The sequence below is a fragment of the Armigeres subalbatus genome, chromosome 3 (genome assembly GCF_024139115.2).
Source record: "Armigeres subalbatus isolate Guangzhou_Male chromosome 3, GZ_Asu_2, whole genome shotgun sequence".
Taxonomy (NCBI): domain Eukaryota; kingdom Metazoa; phylum Arthropoda; class Insecta; order Diptera; family Culicidae; genus Armigeres; species Armigeres subalbatus.
The window spans coordinates 59,001,531-59,021,105 of record NC_085141.1 but is presented as its reverse complement, the minus strand read 5'-3'; the positions used below and the strand labels follow the sequence as shown (position 1 = coordinate 59,021,105).

The 19,575-nt window shown below is 45.5% G+C and overlaps 1 protein-coding gene across 1 annotated transcript in view; it reads left to right on the top strand.

Annotated features, from left to right (window-relative positions):
• The first annotated feature begins 6,371 nt into the window (after window positions 1-6,371).
• Window positions 6,372-19,575, top strand: part of LOC134227642 (A disintegrin and metalloproteinase with thrombospondin motifs 7) — a 128,773-nt gene continuing 115,569 nt past the window's right edge. Inside the window, exon 1 of the mRNA XM_062709276.1 lies at window positions 6,372-7,351. Within this exon, the coding sequence (XP_062565260.1) occupies window positions 7,249-7,351 (103 nt within the window). The 5' untranslated portion in view covers window positions 6,372-7,248. The remainder of the gene's footprint in view (window positions 7,352-19,575) is intronic.

Sequence of the window (19,575 nt, the reverse complement as noted above, 5' to 3'; positions counted from 1 at the left end):
CTATCTAATTTAATTAAACACTGCCGAAATTCACAAAATTATTAACATCTGAAAAATGACGGGAGGAAAAATTTTCGCTTCCGATCTCTTGGATTGCTATGATTCGACTGCAAATGTGCCGAAAGAAGTGAAAAGCGCGTCCGACTAGAATGATGTTGAGAGCTGAGAGAAGCTTCAAGTGTTTAGGCACTGGACACCGAGCCAGAGCTTGTAAAGGTCCAAACAGATCGAACATGTGCTGGAAATGTGGGGAAACAAGTCATCTTGCGAAAGACTGCACGCAAAGACCGAAATGTATGCTTTGCACTACAGAGGACGGAAATGACCATCAGACGGTGGGCTATAGATGCCCAGCCTACAAAAGGGGGATCGCAGGAAGGCAGTAGTTGAGATAATTCAGATTAATCTGAATCATTGTGAAAACGCACAGGCCGGTAGTCATAGGAGGTGACTTCAATGCCTGGGCCTTGGAATGGGGCAGTCGAGTGACCAACACAAGAGCATATATCCTGCAGCAAGCTCTAGCAAAGCTAGATGTATGATTGTGCAATGAAGTCTCGGTGAGCACATTTCGGAGAGATGGGAGGGAGTCTATCATCGACATCACGTTCTGCAGTTCTATGACTGCCAACACCGTACGACAAAGAAGGAGAAGCAAATCCCGTGTCCAATAGCGGGCTTGCAGAAGCGACTAAACGCCTGAAAGCGAAGAAAGACCCCGGTCTGGATGGAATACCGAACGTTACGTTAAAAGCTGCGATCCTGGCATACCCGGACATGTTCAGGAAGGCGCTAATTAATTTTCCAGAAATGTGGAAGATCCAGAAACTGGTGTTGTTGCCTAAGCCAGAAAAGTCGTCCGGCAATCCGGCTGCGTACAGGCCTATATGCCTGTCAGGCACGCCTGGGAAGCTGCTTGAGAGAATTTTTGCTCAATAGGCTGACGAAATGTACAGAGGGAGAACGTGGATTGTCGGATATACAGTTTGGATTCCGTAAAGCAGTATCAACGGTGGATGCAATTCGAACAGTGCTCGAGAGTGCTGACAGGGCGTCCAAGCAGAAGAGACGAGGAGATCGGTACTGCGCAGTGGTCATGATAGACGTGAATAACGCGTTCAACAGCGCCAGGTTTGAAGCCATCGCGGCGCGATGCGCGTTACAGCGGGTCTTCCCCAGGACTCCATACTCGGTCTCTTTGGAACGGGATGTATGACGGAGTATTGACTTTGCAGCTACCCAGTAAAGTAAAAATCGTGGGTTTTGCGGACGACGTGTCACTAACTCACCACAAAACGGAAATGCTTTTAATCAGCAATTACAAAGCGATCCAGTAGATGGAGATCGTCGTCGGAGGACATACGATTGCTTCGAAGCGATCACTGAAGCACTTGGGAGTGATGATCGACGATTGGCTAAATTTTGATAGCCACGTTGACTACGCCTGTGAAAAGTCGGCGAAGGCAATGAACACAATAGCGAAGATCATGCCAAACGTAAGCGGACCAAGAAGCAGCACGAGGCGTCTGCTAGCTAGTGTCTCGTCATCGATAGAGGTTTCTGCTGGGTAAAGGAACAGAGAAAAACTGAGTCCGGCTGATGGCCATTCGAATCGCGAGCGCATATAGAACGATATCATTGGAGGCAGTATGCGTTATTGTTGGTATGCTACCCATCTGCATCACCCTGGAGGTAGACATCGAGTGTTATCGGCGAAGAGGCACCAGATGCGGGACAGTATGGAGAAAAGGATGTGGACCCATCGGCTTATGCCAAACCTGTCGGTGTAGATAAACAGAAAGCATGGTGAAGTAAACTTTCACCTGATGCATTTTCTGTCGGGTCACGGATGCTTCCGGGAGTACTTACATCGGTTTGAACATACTAATTCACCGTTATGTCCAGAGTGTAAGAATGTTGAAGAGACTCCAGACACGTGGTATTCGATTGCCCAAGGTTTACGGAAGTACGTAGAAGAATTCCTGCCCTACGGCGGACAACATCGCAAAGCGAATTAATGTGTCACGAAGAAGGCACGTGGAATGTGGTCAGCAGAGTCGTGGTGGTTACGAATACTGTCAGAGATGCAGCGTAGATGGAGAAGTGACCAGTGAATAAGCGTAGTATCGGGGGGAAATCCAGGGCAGTGAGCAGTGTTTGGCCTCCGGAAGTCTCCGGAAGGCGAACCGGAAGTCTTCTGCCAACCGGAATCGTCAGACCGGCCACTCGAACAGCAAACCTGCTGAAGAAAGAAGAAGAAAGTGCTGCGGGCATGTAGGGCACCGCCAGTGCGGACGTTATCCACCACCGGAACTGTCGGGCCACCTCTGCAACCCGCAGACGCAGTGAGCGCAATGTGCAAAAGCATCCCCCGCGATAGCCGCCTGCAGTCGGGGCACCATCAGTGCGGAAGATTCCTTCACCGGAACTGGTGAACCACCCTCGACACCGGGGGGAGCCAGGAGGATTTGAGTTAAGAAGTTTGTGACCCGACCGCCGAGGGATCGAGGGGCCGAAATTTTAGAAGAAGTTCATGACCACTAAAGTACCGAAACACTGGGATAAAATTAAAATATAAAAAACATACAAAAGTTTACCCTTCATTAAATGTGTTTGCATTCTAATAAATAATTATTTATTTATCATCAGACTAAGGCCGGAGTGGCCTGTGCTGCACATAAAAGACTTCTCCATTCAGCTCGGTCCATGGCTGCACTTCGCCAACCACGCAGTCTGCGGAGGGTCCGCAAGTCGTCCTCCACCTGATCGATCCACCTTGCCCGCTGTGCACCTCGCCTTCTTGTTCCCGTCGGATCGTTGTCGAGAACCATTTTCACCGGATTACTGTCCGACATTCTGGCTACGTGCCCGGCCCACCGCAGTCTTCCGATTTTCGCGGTGTGAACGATGGATGGTTCTCCCAACAGCTGATGCAACTCGTGGTTCATTCGCCTCCTCCACGTACCGTCCGCCATCTGCACCCCACCATAGATGGTACGCAACACTTTCCTTTCGAAAACTCCCAGAGCACGTTGGTCCTCCACGAGCATCGCCCAGGTCTCGTGTCCGTAGAGAACTACCGGTCTAATAAGCGTTTTGTAGATAGTCAGTTTGGTACGGCGGCGAACTCTATTCGATCGGAGCGTCTTACGGAGTCCAAAGTACGTACGATTTCCAGCCACTATGCGTCTCCGAATTTCTCTGCTGGTATCGTTATCGGCGGTCACCAGTGAGCCCAAGTACACGAATTCTTCAACCACCTCGATTTCGTCATCACCGATAGAAACTCGTGGTGGGTGGCTCACATTGACCTCTCTTGAGCCTCTTCCTATCATGTACTTCGTCTTCGATGTGTTGATGACTAGTCCAATCCGTTTAGCTTCGCTTTTCAGTCTGATGTAGGCTTCCTCTATCCTCTCAAAGTTACGTGCCATGATATCAATGTCGTCGGCGAAACCAAATAACTGGACGGACTTCGTGAAAATCGTACCACTCGTGTCAATCCCTGCCCTTCGTATCCCCCTCCCTCCAAAGCGATGTTGAATAGCAGACACGAAAGACCATCACCTTGCCGTAACCCTCTACGCGTTTCGAAGGGACTCGAGAATGCCCCTGAAACTCGAACTACGCACATCACCCGATCCATCGTCGCCTTGATCAACCGTATCAGTTTATCCGGAAATCCGTTTTCGTGCATTAGCTGCCATAGCTGGTCCCGATCGATTGTATCATATGCGGCTTTGAAGTCGATAAATAGATGATGTGTGGGCACGTTGTATTCGCGGCATTTCTGCAATACCTGACGTATGGCGAACACCTGGTCTGTGGTAGAGCGTTCACCCATAAATCCCGCCTGGTACTGCCCCACGAACTCCCTTGCAATTGGTGTTAGTCGACGGCATAAAATTTGAGAGAGTACCTTGTAGGCGGCGTTCAGCAATGTGATTGCGCGACAATCCAGCTTATCGCCCTTTTTGTAGATGGGACACACGACACCTTCCATCCACTCCTGCGGCAGAACCTCATCCTCCCAAACCTTGGTAATCACCCAGTGCAGCGCTCTAGCCAGTGCTTCACCACCGTGTTAAACAGCTCTCCTGGTAGTTGGTCAACTCCAGGGGCTTTGTTGTTTTTCAGCCGGCCGATCTCCTCCTGGATTTCTTGGAGATTCGGAGCCGGAAGTCGCATGTCCTGCGCGCGTGCTCCTAGGTTCATTACCATACCGCCACCGTTGTCTGCCATATCGCCATTCAGGTGCTCTTCGTAGTGCTGCCGCCACCTTTGGATCTCCTCACGCTCGTTCGTAAGAAGGTTCCCGTTTATGTCCTTACACATATCGGGCTGTGGCACGTGGCCCTTACGTGAACGGTTCAACTTCTCATAGAACTTTCGTGCGTTATTAGCGCGGTACAGTTCCTCCGTCTCTTCACGGTCTCGATCTTCCTGCTGGCGCTTTTTCCTCCGGAAAATCGAGTTTTGTCTGTTCCGCGCCCGTTTGTATCGTGCCTCGTTCGCCCTCGTGCGGTGTTGCAGCAATCTCGCCCATGCTGCATTCTTCTCCTCAACTAACTGCTCACATTCGCCGTCATACCAGTCGTTTCTCTGATCCGGAGCCACCGTGCCTAGTGCAGCGGTTGCGGTGCTTCCAATGGCGGATCGAATATCTCTCCAGCCATCTTCAAGAGATGCTGCGCCTAGCTGCTCTTTCGTTGGGAGTGCCACTTCCAGCTGCTGCGCGTAGTCTTGGGCTAGTCTACAGTCTTGTAGCCGCCCAATGTTAAGCCGCGGCGTCCGACTTCGACGCGTGTTGTACACCGTCGAGAGTTTTGAGCGCAGACATACTGCGACGAGGTAGTCGTCGGATTCAATATTCGCACTGCGGTAAGTGCGTACGTTCGTGATGTCGGAGAAGAATTTACCGTCGATTAGGACGTGGTCGATTTGGTTTTCCGTTACTTGATTAGGTGATTTCCATGTGGCCTTGTGGATATTCTTACAGGGGGAAGAAAGTGCTTCGGACTACCATTCCGCGGGAGGCTGCAAAGTTTATGCATCGTTGGCCGTTGTCGTTCGATACGGTATGCAGACTATCCGGTCCGATGACCGGTCTATACATTTCCTCCCTTCCTACCTGAGCGTTCATGTCACCAATGACGATTTTGACGTCCCGCAGTGGGCATCCATCGTATGTCTGCTCCAGCTGCGCATAGAACGCTTCTTTCTCGTCGTCGGATCTCCCTTCGTGTTGGCAGTGCACGTTGATGATGCTATAGTTGAAGAAACGGCCTTTTATCCTCAGCTTGCACATCCTTGCGTTGATTGGCTGCCACCCAATCACGCGTTGGCGCATCTTTCCCAGCACTATGAAACCGGTTCCCAGCTCGTTGGTGGTGCCACAGCTTTGGTAGAAGGTAGCCGCTCGATGCCCGCTTTTCCACACTTTCTGTCCTGTCCAGCAGATTTCCTGCAGCGCTACGACATCGAAGTTGCGGGGATGTAATTCATCGTAGATTATCCTGTCGCAACCTGCGAAGCCTAGCGACTTGCAGTTCCATGTTCCAAGCTTCCAATCGTGATCCTTTATTCGTCGCCTAGGTCGTTGCCGATTGTATCGAGTCGTATTATCTTCTATGTCGTTCGTAATAGTTGTTTTTAAAGGCGGCTTATTGGGCCTGCGCAAACGTCCTGTCTCGTCGGAGGGCCGTCGTGTCAGGGCTGTTTAGCGTCCCACCTAACACCAGGACTTGGGCTTGTGCGCTTTGGGCGGCACACGGTCGCTTTGGCGGAGCCTACTTGCGGATACATGCAGCTTTTTATAGAGGTTTAACAGGGCCCACTGTCAAACCCCACCACATCCTAGGCAGGCGCCACAACTCGCAGATGGCCTGGGGAGGGATCGTCAAGCCCTTGGACATGGACATAGTCCCTGCTGCCCCCAATAGTTCTAATAAATAAGCAATTTTCAAAACCATAGTAATTTATGCACCGATTTTCAAAAGGATGATATATTCAGTTAATCATTGCATTATTGGGTTTTGATATACCAACAGTGGAGCACTATTCCAGCCAAGTTAAGTAATGAAAAGCGTGTAATTACAAGAAATATTTTGAGATTCCAGATCGAGCTTTAACTGATAGATTTATAATCCCCTATTGCTCAGCTTTGATTAATAAGTTCTTCACAAAAGGTACGCTGATGGTCTTCCCCATCTCTCCCTTCAGATTGAGCGCGCTACGCAACAACGAGCGTCCCGTTCGCTCACCGGCAAACGTCCACGCGCCCTCCTCGCCGTTGTTGCTGCGCGCGGTGGATTTCGTGAGCACTGCTTTCCACGGTTCGCTCGAACGGCGATCGCCTCCGAGGGCATGAATCAGTTTACCGGAGCGAGTGAATCGATTCGGACGCGGTTTATCCCGATCGTTGTGATTTCACAGTGTAGAAGCGTTGGGCATTTCAACCGGTTGAAATCCGTTTCAAATTTCTCTCGGTTTGCAATCCAGAAGGTTGCTCGCGTCAGAGCACAAGTGCACCCACAGGAATTCAGCGAAGATGAGTGGATCGATCGATAATGGATAGCGAGATGATCCGGTGTGCGGTTTCCGGTCCATGTTAAATGGCCCGGCTGTGGGAGAATCGGTAGTTCAGAAGCATTTTGCGACGCGACGTGTGCGTCAGTCATTAAAGTGATTGGTCAACTCCCTCACCGGGGTGCGTACTCTAATCCAGTTCGGAGTTTTTTTTTTCATTTTCGAAGGACGGGAAGTGGGTGTTCAAGTGTGCTAAAATAAGAGAATAAAAAGTTATAGCTAACCACCAAACTAGCATAAGTTGGTGTTCAGTGTCCAAGTAACAGAAGCATAAAAACGTAGAAAAACGAATCCAGATCCAAAACGATACAGTTTAGTGAGTCAGCACGATTCAAAAAGCTGAAGTGCGAGTTTGATCTTAGAAGGTAAATAGCAAATAGCATGGTTCAACACGATCAAAGAGCAAATTTTATTCAACGCAGCATGATGAGAAGTGAATTTAGAAAGAGTTGAACAAAAAGTGTAGATGGTTTATTCGTTGCGAAAAATGTGATAATTCTCTGTGGAATAATACAAATATATCAGTTTTTTGTGAAACAGTTTAGAGGTGGCCAAACAAAATGAAAGGCGCCAGAGATGTTGTAGCAAAAGTTATCAGATGATCGTTAATTGGAAAATAGAAGAACTTTCTCGAGCACTTTTTATAGAAAAGGCGTAAACATGTATACCAGCAGCGGTGCTGTAGTGCGATTCAGCGTTGTTCTTTGGATTACGGTCACAATTCAAGTGTTGCGCGGTGCGCAAACAGACTCCAAGCACCAAGGTAAGTGTGATGCCGCAATCAGTACCTACGCTAAATTATTATGTAGGGGTGCTGTTGACAGAATCAGTTGATCATGTTTGTTGGGTGTGTATGTTGTTCTATATACCAATAGAAATATAATTTGAAATGTTGACTAAAAATGTAATGATGGACTGTCGTGCAAATAAACAAATATTTTTTGCAAAAATTCACATTGATTTTGGAAGTCTTGAGCTCTTCTCTCTTCGTTGGCATTGCCATCCCAACTGGGGTATTGCTGTCTCTCAGTGTTCATTCAGCATTTCCACAATTAATTAGCTTTATGAACCAAGCTACCATTTGGACTCCGTATATCATGAGGCTAACACGAAGATACTCTCTGCCCAGGGAAATCGAGAAATTGATCTTACTTTGTAGCCGCGCATCTCACCGCTGGGCTAAGGACGATCTTAAGCACGACGATAGAATTTGTTATGTAAACCGGAATATTGACTTTGGGCAACGTCTTACCCGAAGATATGGGTGTCAATTTACATGTTTTCCCGACAATAATGATACCAGGGTACCGAAAAAATAATCTGTTTATAACTTGGGCAGGATTCGTAATGCTTACTCAATCTCAGGAGCACAAAATGCTCACTCATGACTTTTTTCGGCAAAAAATAGCTTTTTGAGAAAATAAAAAAACATTCTGATAAGTGATTTTATTGCTGCGCAAATTTATTTGATCGTTTTCTTTCGCGTCCGAGCATTCCTCTATGTCATTATTAGTAATGTTCTAGGTTCTAATCATCGGAATGAAAATAGGAAACTCTTATTAATGGCATTTTTTAAACTGGTTGCAATTACGGACCTTCGAGGGCCCAGATGAAAATAATCATCATTTGGGAATATCTGTCGGTGGTTTTTCTATTTAAAGACCCTGTTTAGCTCTGCGTCTCCACAAAAACCACAGGAAAGATTATCATTTAGTAGGTAAGCATCGTTGGATCTGGATTCACTCTGATAAGTAATGCGACAGTGTCAGTTTTTTACACAATGATTTGTTATTCGGCCGCACAAAGCAGAACAAACTTATTACCTGCAAACTGAGCAGGAACACGATCAAACGCGCAATAATTAATTTACTTTTCGATCGTACAAAACATAAAATTTTCAGATCGTGTAAAGTGGCTAAGAAACAATCATGAACACTGTCAAACGCTTACTCCACACCATGCATGCCCGGTAGCATATGCAAACTGTGGCATATGCAAACTCTATAAGACAAAGCAAACGCGAACTGAACGCTTTACTTTCTAATTAATTTGCTCTCCCGCACAAAGCAGAACCAAACTCTCCTTCAATCGCGTGATCATTTTACGTTCAATATAAAACACGATCAAACTCGAACTGAAGGCTTTACTTTCTAAACAATACTCTTCTTTGATCGCTCGATCGTTCTGCGTTCAATGGAGTAGAGTGGAGCAAGAGTACGCACTAAGTTTTCAATCGAACATGTGACCCTTATGAAGCAAGCTTCTGCATATCAAATCAATGCCAACGATTCGTGTACTCTTCCTTTATGTTACTTGGGGGGAAAAATAATGAAATTAATTAAATTCGTTCTATTATTATTACCAGACTAAGGCTGGAGTGGCCCGTGCAATACATAAAAGTCTTCTCCATTCAGGTCGGTCCATGGCTGCATTTTGCCAACCACGCAGTCTGCGGTGGGTCCGCAAATCGTCATCCACCTGATCGATCCACCTTGCCCGCTGTGCACCTCGCCTTCTTGTTCCCATCGGATCGTTGTCGAGAAACATTTTCACCGGATTACTGTCCGACATTCTGGCTACGTGCCCGGCTCATCACAGTCTTCCAATTTTCGCGGTATGAACGATGGATGATGCTCCAGCTGATGCAACTCATGGTTCATTCGCCTCCTCCACGTACCGTCCGCCATCTGCACCCCACCGTAGATGGTAGGCAACACTTTCCTTTCGAAAACTCGCAGTGCGCGTTGGTTTTCCACGAGCATCCTCCAGGTCTCGTGTCCGTAGAGAACTACCGGTCTAATGAGCGTTTTGTAGATTGTCAGTTTGGTACGGCGGCGAACTCTAAGTACGTACGATTTCTAGCCATGATGCGTCTCCGAATTTCTCTGCTGGTATCGTTATCGGAGGTCACCAGCGAGTCCAAGTTCATGAATTCTTTTACCACCTCGATTTCGTCACCACCGATAGACACTCGTGGTGGGTGGCTTACATTGACCTCTCTTGAGCCACTTTCTATCATGTACTTCGTCTTCGATGTGTTGATGACTAGCCCAATCCATTTAGCTTCGCTTTTCAGGCTGATGTAGGCTTCCTCCATCCTCTCAAAGTTACGTGCCATGATATCAATGTCATCGGCGAAACTAAATAACTGGACGGACTTCGTGAAAATCGTACCACTCGTGTCAATCCCTGCCCTTTGTATTGATCCCTCCAAAGCGATGTTGAATAGCAGACACGAAAGACCATCACCTTGCCGTAACCCTCTGCGCGTTTCGAAGGGACTCGAGAGTGGGCAAGTTGTATTCGCGGCATTTCTGCAATACCTATGGCGAACACCTGGTCTGTGGTAGAGCGTTCACCCATAAATCCTGCCCACGAACTCTCTTGCAATTGGTGCTAGTCGGTGGCATAAAATTTGGGAGAGTACCTTGTAGGCGGCGTTCAGCATTGTGATTGCGCGGTAGTTGCTACAATCCAGGTTATCGTCCTTTTTGTAGATGGGACACACGACACCTTCCATCCATTCCTGCGGCAGAACTTCATCCTCCCAAACCTTGGTAATCACCCAGTCCTCGTTCTAGCCAGTGCTTCACCACCGTATTTAAACAGCTCTCCTGGTGGTTTTGTCAACTTCAGTGGCTTTGTTGTTTTTCAGCCGGCCGATCTCCTCCTGGATTTCTTGGAGATTCGGAGCCGGAAGTCGCATGTCCTGCGCGTGTGCTCCCAGGTTCATTACCATACCGCCACCGTTGTCTGCCATATCGCCATTCAGGTGCTCTTCGTAGTGCTGCCGCCACCTTTGGATCACCTCACGCTCGTTTGTAAGAAGGTTCCCGTTTATGTTCTTACACATATCGGGCTGTGGCACGTGGCCCTTACGTGAACGGTTCAACTTCTCATAGAACTTTCGTGCGTTATTAGCGCGGTACAGTTCCTCCGTCTCTTCACGGTCATGATCTTCCTGCTGGCGTTTTTTCTTCCGGAAAATCGAGTTTTGTCTGTTCTGCGCCTGTTTATATCGTGCCTCGTTCGCCCTCGTGCGGTGTTGCAGCAATCTCGCCCATCCTGCATTCTTCTCCTCAACTATCTGCTCACATTCGCCGTCATACCAGTCGTTTATCTGATCCGGAGCCACCGTGCCTGGTGCAGCGGTTGCGGTGCTTCCAATGGCGGATCGAATATCTCTCCAGCCATCTTCAAGAGATGCTGCGCCTAGCTGCTCTTCCGTTGGGAGTGCTGCTGCGCGTAGTCTTGAGCTAGTCTACCGTCTTGTAGCCGCCCAATGTTTAACCGCGGCGGACATCGAGAGTTTTGAGCGCAAACATACCGCAACGAGGTAGTGGTCGGATTAAATATTCGCACTGCGGTAAGTGCGGACGTTTGTGATGTCGGAGAAGAATTTACCGTTAGAACGTGGTCGATTTGGTTTTCCGTTACTTGATTAGGTGATTTCCATGTGGCCTTGTGGATATTCTTGCGGGGGAAGAAAGTGCTTCAGACTACCATTCCGCAGGATGCTAAATTCGTTCTAGCAGAACCTTTATTGCAAGATACTTAAAAAACGCACTCTTACCCGCACTTTTCCAATCATGTGTTTTAAGTTTATATTGACAAATAAGATATTAATAACTTTTATTTGATGTTTATTAAAAGTATATTATGGAATATTTGAAGATTACGTAGCTCTGAAAGGGGGAGTGGGTCCTAGGAATAAGAACTTACAAACGAAAAAATATTTTTTTTTATCCGTTATCCTAATCCGAACTAAAGATATACTCGGTATCGCAAAGCGTAATCAAAGGAATTCTCCTTACAGACAGTCTACCAGTTACGTAACGCAAAATTTGGCCATTTCATAACCCCTCCCCCTATCTTACATTTTTTGTATAAATCCTCTAAAAAAAATATGGATCGTCTTACAACTTGCAAACCCCATCTAGCTAAGCGATGCGTTACACAGTATAAAAATGTTACAGCATATATGATGTAACAAAAAGGCTCCATTCTATTCGACTCATTTTTCCATCACATTTTAAAATCAAAGGTTGCCATTTCTATGGAGCTTGCATTCAATATTGTATACAACAAAAAGTTGGATGTACAATTAAAGGTGTTAGAACATAAAAATATGGGTTCAAATATTTCCATAGCGTGTAATTTTCAGATTTTTTAACTGTGTATGTATGGATGTTTCTTTTGATCAAATGAAATAATCTTTTAGCTGAAATTATGTTTTAGATGGGTATACCCCGTTAGGCATAATTACGTTAGGCATAAGGACGTCAGGCATAAGTACGTTAGGCATAATGGACGTTAGGCATAACGGACGTTAGGCATAACCGACGTTAGGCATAAAAATACCCAAAGAACAGCCCATGACATAAAGAAGGCAGAATTTTGCCAAACGTCCATTATGTCTAACGTACTTATGCCTAACGTCGCGGACCCGTTTTAGATGGATAATGTTTAGGCTTAGAACAATACCTAATAAAATTTCGTTATTTCACTTCAGTGATTAGTCTCCCAAGTCTTAATGGACTCCAGCTTATCCTATAAAGGCAAACTTGTGATAATTTTCGATTTCTGTCCCTTTTTTCTTTGTTTTGGATCTTTACGCTTTGTAAGTACAGTGAACGTTCGCTAATTGGTTTTTTTCTAGTTGGGGCGCTTTTTAGTGGTGGTTCGCTAATCGGGGCGAAACCCATTTAAAAAGCAGCTAACCGTCAGAATGTGGTGTCAAAAACGCGTTGACATTTTGTTTTCGTGTTTGGCGGGATCGATATTTCCTGGCGCGTAAAATTTTCCTTTGATCAATGCAAAAAGTAAACAACATTGACGCTTGTCAAAACGCCCCAATTAGCAAATTACATCCCCACACTGGGACAGAGCCGCCTCGCAGCTTGATGTTCATTTGGCACTTCCACAGTTATTAACTGCGAGGTTTCTAAGCCAGGTTACCATTTTTGCATTCGTATATGATGAGACTAACACGATGATTCTTTTATGCCCAAGGAAGTCGAGACTATTTCCAATCCAATCCGAAAATTGCCTAGACCGGCACCGGGAATCGAACCCAGCCACCTTCAGCATGGTCTTGCTTTGTAGCCGCACGTCTTGGAAACAGATTTCGGTCTGGTTACAAGGTTTGAACAGACAAAAGTTTATTCTCTTATTTAAAAGATGATCATAAGTTCCAAAATCCAAAATTGTAATAGAATGGCGGTTTAGTACGTCTTTATTATTTAGGTTTTCTTACCTGCAAAAGGTAAAAAAAATCTGGATGCATGTTCTCCCGAGGACCAAAAGTAAGTGGAGCAAGCAACTGTGTCGGCATGAACCTACCTCCTATAACTCCGATGCATAAAATCCAATATGGCTCCCGTGGTCGATGTAACAGCAGAGATGCTCTAATTTGACCCCATGCTATCTGCGTAAATGTTGCATCACCGCGACTTTATCGGCTATCTGGATAAAGGGCGTCTTAAAGAAGGTCTGAATCTGACTGTGTGACAACTGGTGGGACATCATGTTACTGTGCATTCTTCTCGAAGTTCTGAGCAAAATTATCTTAAATCGGATACAGAAGAAGGTAGACACGACTCTCTGATGGGAGCAAGCAGGATTCTGCACCGGGAGAGCATATTATTTATTTATTTAATCAGACTAAGGCCGAAGTGGCCTGTGCGGTATAAAAGAGTCTTCTCCATTCGGCTCGGTCCATGGCTACACGTCGCCAACCACGCAGTCTACGGAGGGTCCGCAAGTCATCTTCCACCTGATCGATCCACCTTGCCCGCTGCGCACCTCGCCTTCTTGTGCCCGTCGGATCGTTGTCGAGAACCATTTTCACCGGGTTACTATCCGGCATTCTGGCTACGTGCCCGGCCTATCGCAGTCGTCCGATTTTTGCGGTGTGAACGATGGATGGTTCTCCCAACAGCTGATGCAATTCGTGGTTCATTCGCTTCCTCCACGTACCGTCCGCCATCTGCACCCCACCATAGATGGTACGCAGCACTTTCCTTTCGAAAACTCCAAGTGCGCGTTGCGCGGTCTCGTGTCCGTAGAGGACTACCGGTCTAATTAGCGTTTTGTAGATTATCAGTTTGGTACGGCGGCGAACTCTATTCGATCGATCGGAGCGTCTTGCGGAGTCCAAAGTACGTACGATTTCCAGCCACTATGCGTCTCCGAATTTCTCTGCTGGTGTCATTTTCGGCAGTCACCAGTGAGCCCAAGTACACAAATTCTTCTACCACCTCGATTTCGTCACCACCGATGCAAACTCGCGGTGGGTGGCTCACATTGTCTTCTCTTGAACCTCTTCCTATCATGTACTTCGTCTTCGACGTGTTGATGACTAGTCCGATCCGCTTAGCTTCCCTCTTCAGTCTAATGTAGGCTTCCTCCATCTTCTCAAAGTTACGTGCCATAATATCTATGTCGTCGGCGAAACCAAATAGCTGGACGGACTTATTGAAAATTGTACCACTCGTGTTAATACCTGCTCTTCGTATTACCCCTTCCAAAGCGATGTTGAATAGCAAACACGAAAGACCATCACCCAGGTCCATCACCATACCGCCATCTTCGTCTGCCACATCGCTATTCAGGTGTTCTTCGTAGTGCTCTCCCGGTGGAGATTGGACAAATCAAGCATCCGAAAGATATTCAATTTGCAAAAAAGAGAGCTAACCGTGGTGGAGGTTGGTACTCGGATTCTGATGGCTTTTCCGCAAACGTGACCTTTAAGTGGTCTTGTTGTGTAGGGGTTTTCATGCCTATCTAGAGAGTAGGAAGTTGAGGGTTCGAGTCCCTCCAAGACACGTGGATTCTTTTTCGCAAATTTCATATCAATTTGTTTATTTCGAAACATATGCTGTGCATATGCACAGCCAAGATATTTAACAAAAAAATTGTTTTCGTACGGCCGAGTTGCCGAATAATATGCAATTAATTGGATCAGGATGTTATTAAAATAACTAAATTTTCTAACAAAACAATGCAACATAACTAATTTTGTTATAATTTTGTTAAGAAAAAATGTGATAATGATTTATCATAACTCGATTATATCAACGGTTGTTATAAATAACTGATGTTGTTACAATCATGTTATAATCTTATTTTGCCTTCCTTGTCGGGTTCCCTGCCTGTTGAAAAGAAGCTTCTCAGCCTCTTGAAAGCAGACTTCCGGGCTTCTTGGAAGACGGCTTTCAGGCCTCTTGAAAGGAGACTTCTCAGCCTACTGGACAGAAGCTTGTGAGCCTATTGTTAAGAGGCTTCCGAGCAGAGTATTCCATTAAGAGTAAAAGGAGTTTTCGAAGCCTTTTGAAAAGAACTTTCTGATTTTCTTGAAAGGAGTCTTCTGAGCTTTTTGAAAGAAGGCTTCCGACATTCTTAAAAAGAGGCTTTTGAGCCTTTTGAGGATTCCGGGTCTCTCAAAGCGAGGCTTCCAGGCCTCTCAAACTCTCGAAAGGAGGCTTCCGAGCCTCTTGAAAGTAGCTTCCCGAGCCTCTTGAAAGGAGCCATCCCAGCTTTTTGAAAGAAGTCTTCCGACTCTTTTAAAAGGCGACTTCCGAGCGTCTTGAAAGTAGACTTCCAGGCATTATAAAACAAGGCTTCCGGCATCATGAAGGTAGAAATCCAAGCCTTTCGAAAAGAACCTTTCGAGCTTTTTGAAAGGAGTATTCCGAGCTATTTGAAAGAAAAATTGCTTCCGACCTTCTTAAAAGTTTTCCTTTCCTATTGAAAAGAGGATTCCGGGTATCTCAAAGCGAGGCTTCCGAGCCTCTTGGCCTCTTGAAAGGAGATTTTCAAGCATTTTGAAAGGATGCTTCCAAGAAGGCTTCTGAACATCTTGAAAGGTAGCAAAGCGCCTCGATCGAATAGACTTCGCCACCCTACCAAACTGACTATCTACAAAACGCTCATTAGCTGGGGTGCAGATGGTGGAGAAGGCGAATGAACCACGAGTTGTATCAGTTGTTGGGAGAATCCTCCATCATTCACGCCACGAATATCAGAAGACTGCGGTAGACCGAGCACTTAGCCAGAATGACGGGAAGTAATCTGGTGAAAATGGTTCTTGACAACGATCCTACGGGAACAAGAAGCCAAGGTGCGCAGCGAGCAATATGGATCGATCAGGTGACAGACGATTTGCGGAACCTCCGCGGACTTCGTTGTTGATGACATGCAGTCATGGACTGAACTGAATGGAGAACACTTTTATGCAGTACACAGACCACTCCGGCCTTAGTCTGAAAAATAAAAATAAATAATGCATATTATGTAAAACACAAAGTTTTGAAATTAAAAATACATAATTAGTAAAACTTTATTACTAAGTTTCGATTGTAATTGTTATACGTCCGCCATTACGCATTTTTGTCCGAGGTACCCCCTAGGACCAGCGAAGGTACCCCCAGGGGTACATGTACCCCAGGTTGAGAACCCCTGTTTTACATAGTCAGTGTGTATTGAATCGCCGTCCGAATCTCTCCTACCGCCGCTGAATCCAAGCAATGCTTAATTGGATTTCGCCAATCAGAAGTGCATGATCTGGCGTCAGCGCTGCGTTAATTGCAGACGTTAAAAAGGCTCCGCCTCCATTTTCGGCTGTTGCAGATATAGTCGACGTGACTTCGTGCACTGGTCGAAGGGGAAATAGCGATCCTCCACCCAACCAGAGAATGCATGATTTCATGACAATCTTGCATGAATTTCATGCACAGATTGCATTCAGCTGAGGCCGAAGGGAGATATTAGTGGAATTGGCAATAAGCTTATCTGCGTCCTTGTCCGTCATTAAGTTAAACGAAGTTGGGAAGATTGTGTGATTGTGATACTGCCTTGGATACTGCTGTACACGATGCTTATATTTGTTGCTGGAAGAACCAACGAGAGCCGTTTAGATGTATTGATCGAAACCAAATAAACCGATTTAATGCAATGCGCTGTGGTAACAAATATAACATTCTCTGAGCGGTTTGCATGCGAGATTTGATACAAAACGCTTAATGCAAAGAATGTCACAACTTGGGTGTCCTAACACCATGTCGCTACTACCACAGAATTTTGCAAAAAGCTCACCATTTTCACTCAATTCTTCAAGACCATGACGTCCCATGGAACGCATACAGTCCGTGTTGTCGGAGCCGATCTTCGCATTGAAGTCGCCCATGTAGATCTTGGTGACACCTTTCGGATCTTTATCCCCGACGACATTCAGTCCATAGTAACTAGTTACTATGGACATTCAGTCCATAGTAACTCGGCAAAATCGGTCAGCGTATGACATTGGATTACTTACCCGCGTTCTGAATCTGGCAATGATTATTCTCTCATTAAATGGTTCCCATGAGCACCGCCTGTTACTGGGCGCTAAGCAGGAAGCCAACTCCTCAGTTCCGGGGAGCGTTGTTCCTTCGAATACCGGAATATTAATATACCTGTCCGGACGGTAGTTTGTGTTGTTCAAAGTTTGGCCAACGGACCTCACTCGGTCCCTGACTTCCGAGCTTCGTGCGAGTTGTGCCAGCTTACCTTGTTGAGTTAACGTTTAAACATTCCATGTTCCAATTCGTGTACCTTGTTCCATGCCAAAAATTGTCACCGTTATATCAGTTCTCGATCTTTCTTCGTTGGTTTCTAGGACGGTTTGTTATGTTTCTGGAGCATTAGGTTGTTGACCTAGAGTTCGCGACGTTAGGCAAATGGACGTAAGGCATAAGTACGTTTGGCATAATGAATAAATAAAATAAAGACAGGAACACCGTCTTCGACCAGAGGTCGTACAGACTGAACAACTTAACCCCTAGACAACGAACAGGACATACAACACCCAGTGGACCGGTGGAGAATTTTACTATTACGAAAAGTTTCCTCCTTACCGGGGTGGGAATCGAACCCACACTCCATAACCCATGCGTCGAGACGATTGATGTCGCTAACCGCATGACCACGAAGCCCACATAATTCTGCCTTCTTTATGTCGTAGGCTATCCTTTGGGTCATTTTATGCCTAACGTCCATAATGCCTAATGTACATTATGCCTATCGTCCGTTAGGCCTGATGTTCATTATACCTAACGTTCTTATGCTTAACGTACTTATGCGTAACAGGGTATACCCCGTTTACCAGGATGCCATCTTAGATAGAGCTTCCGGAGAATCGCATTTTATACTCAGCTGTTGGAACCGCACCTCTTTGGTGAACTGACGTCAGACGCTCGATCAGTCAGGTCAAATTCGTTTTAAGCTCCACCCAACACTAGGACTAGGCTAGTGCGCCTAAAGCGGCATACGGTCGCTTCCATATGGTCTGCTTGTGGATACTTGCAGGCCTTTGTTTTATAGAAGTTCAACAGATCCAACTGTCAAACCCCACCACATTCTTGGCAGGCCCCCAGGTCGCACCTCCTAATTCTAGCTGAAGTCAGAAGGACAACAGTGCCCAGGCTACACTACCAGCTAAAAACGTAACTCTCAGCTGGCGGTTGACTTCTCTCTTTGTAAGGGAAACTGGGGTAATATGCACCCCCGGGGCAAAACGGCCCTTTGGCATTTTTTGAGTATATTTTCAGCAGTTTTTTTCAGAGTATTTACTACAGCGCATATAGTTCGGATCTCGAACTATTAATCCAGTACTAAACATAGTTGAAAATAAACATCGCTGGAACATCGCTGAAAATGCTAAAAGGTCGTTTTGTCCCGGGGGTGCATATTACCCCACCTTTATACAAAATTAATAGTTTTAACTTGATCTTGCCTCCTTATTTCTATTAATTCGATTTCAAAACTCTTTCTATTATTTATTTGCACTCATCATTCAGTGTTGTACCAATATACTTCAATCTTCTGTTTGCTCGTTGAACGAATGAAAAACCGTAAAACCAATATGATAGAGTTGTCAATCGGCATGACACCGATGCGATATTCCGTTCGTGAGAAACGGATTAAGCGATGTTAGTTCGTCAAATGACAGGCATCACAACTTCGAGCATGATTCACGAACCATTGAGGCTTCAACGCGTTCAGCTAGCATAGAGAGTATCGTCGCGTCGCTTCGACGTTCCGTTGGATGCCGTTGAGTTCCATTTAACGATCGGACGGTTGCGAGAAGCCAAGAGAGAGAGCCGCAACAATACAACTAATCGTACATGATTGATTGAAGCCTCTCACAGGGGGACCATCCAATGCAATTTATGTGCATTTGAGTATGCTAACTAATATATTTTATTGACAGGCTAAACCACCAGTCTTCTTATTTTACCCTTTGATCTACGCTAGAAAACACAGTCAATATAAGAACCGCAAACTGTAGGCGCCTCTAGTTGAATCGGTGCTAATTTACAGCGACAGTTGACAAACCGCCTGGGAAGGCAGCCAGCGGGGATTGTAGCATTCTAATTCTAATACTGACAAATACTGAGTTATTCTTAGATAAGCTTACGTTTGTTTTGCGAACAAAACTCGACGGAATCAAAGTGCAAAGTGTTGTAAATACGGAACAAAATTTCTAAAATAAATCCATTGAAAAAATGTCATCATGGTAGTACAATCGACTACAAGGTAATCCTTTTTACTCGGGGCTTAGTGTATAAAAATATAAATGAAACAATAGCACAGATGCACAGATTTATAGTGTTCCAAACATCGCACCAAACATCATTCCATCTTTTGCTACAGTCAGTGTTAAATGTAAGCGTGCATCACCAATTTGATAAAATAAATATATTATTTTCGAAAATCATGACATGAATTCGAAAAAAAATTTCGGGGAATCTATCTAAAAATTTAAATAATAATTAATAGAAAAAATATTATTATCATTTGCCATAAAGTTCCCTCATTTGGAGCTTTACAGATACGTATCTCAACCTCAACAGTCAGGTCGTCTTTAGTAGTAGAATTAAATGGAAACGTACAAACTCGTATTATGGCAAATAAATTATTAACTCGTGGCTAGTTCACCACTACGAG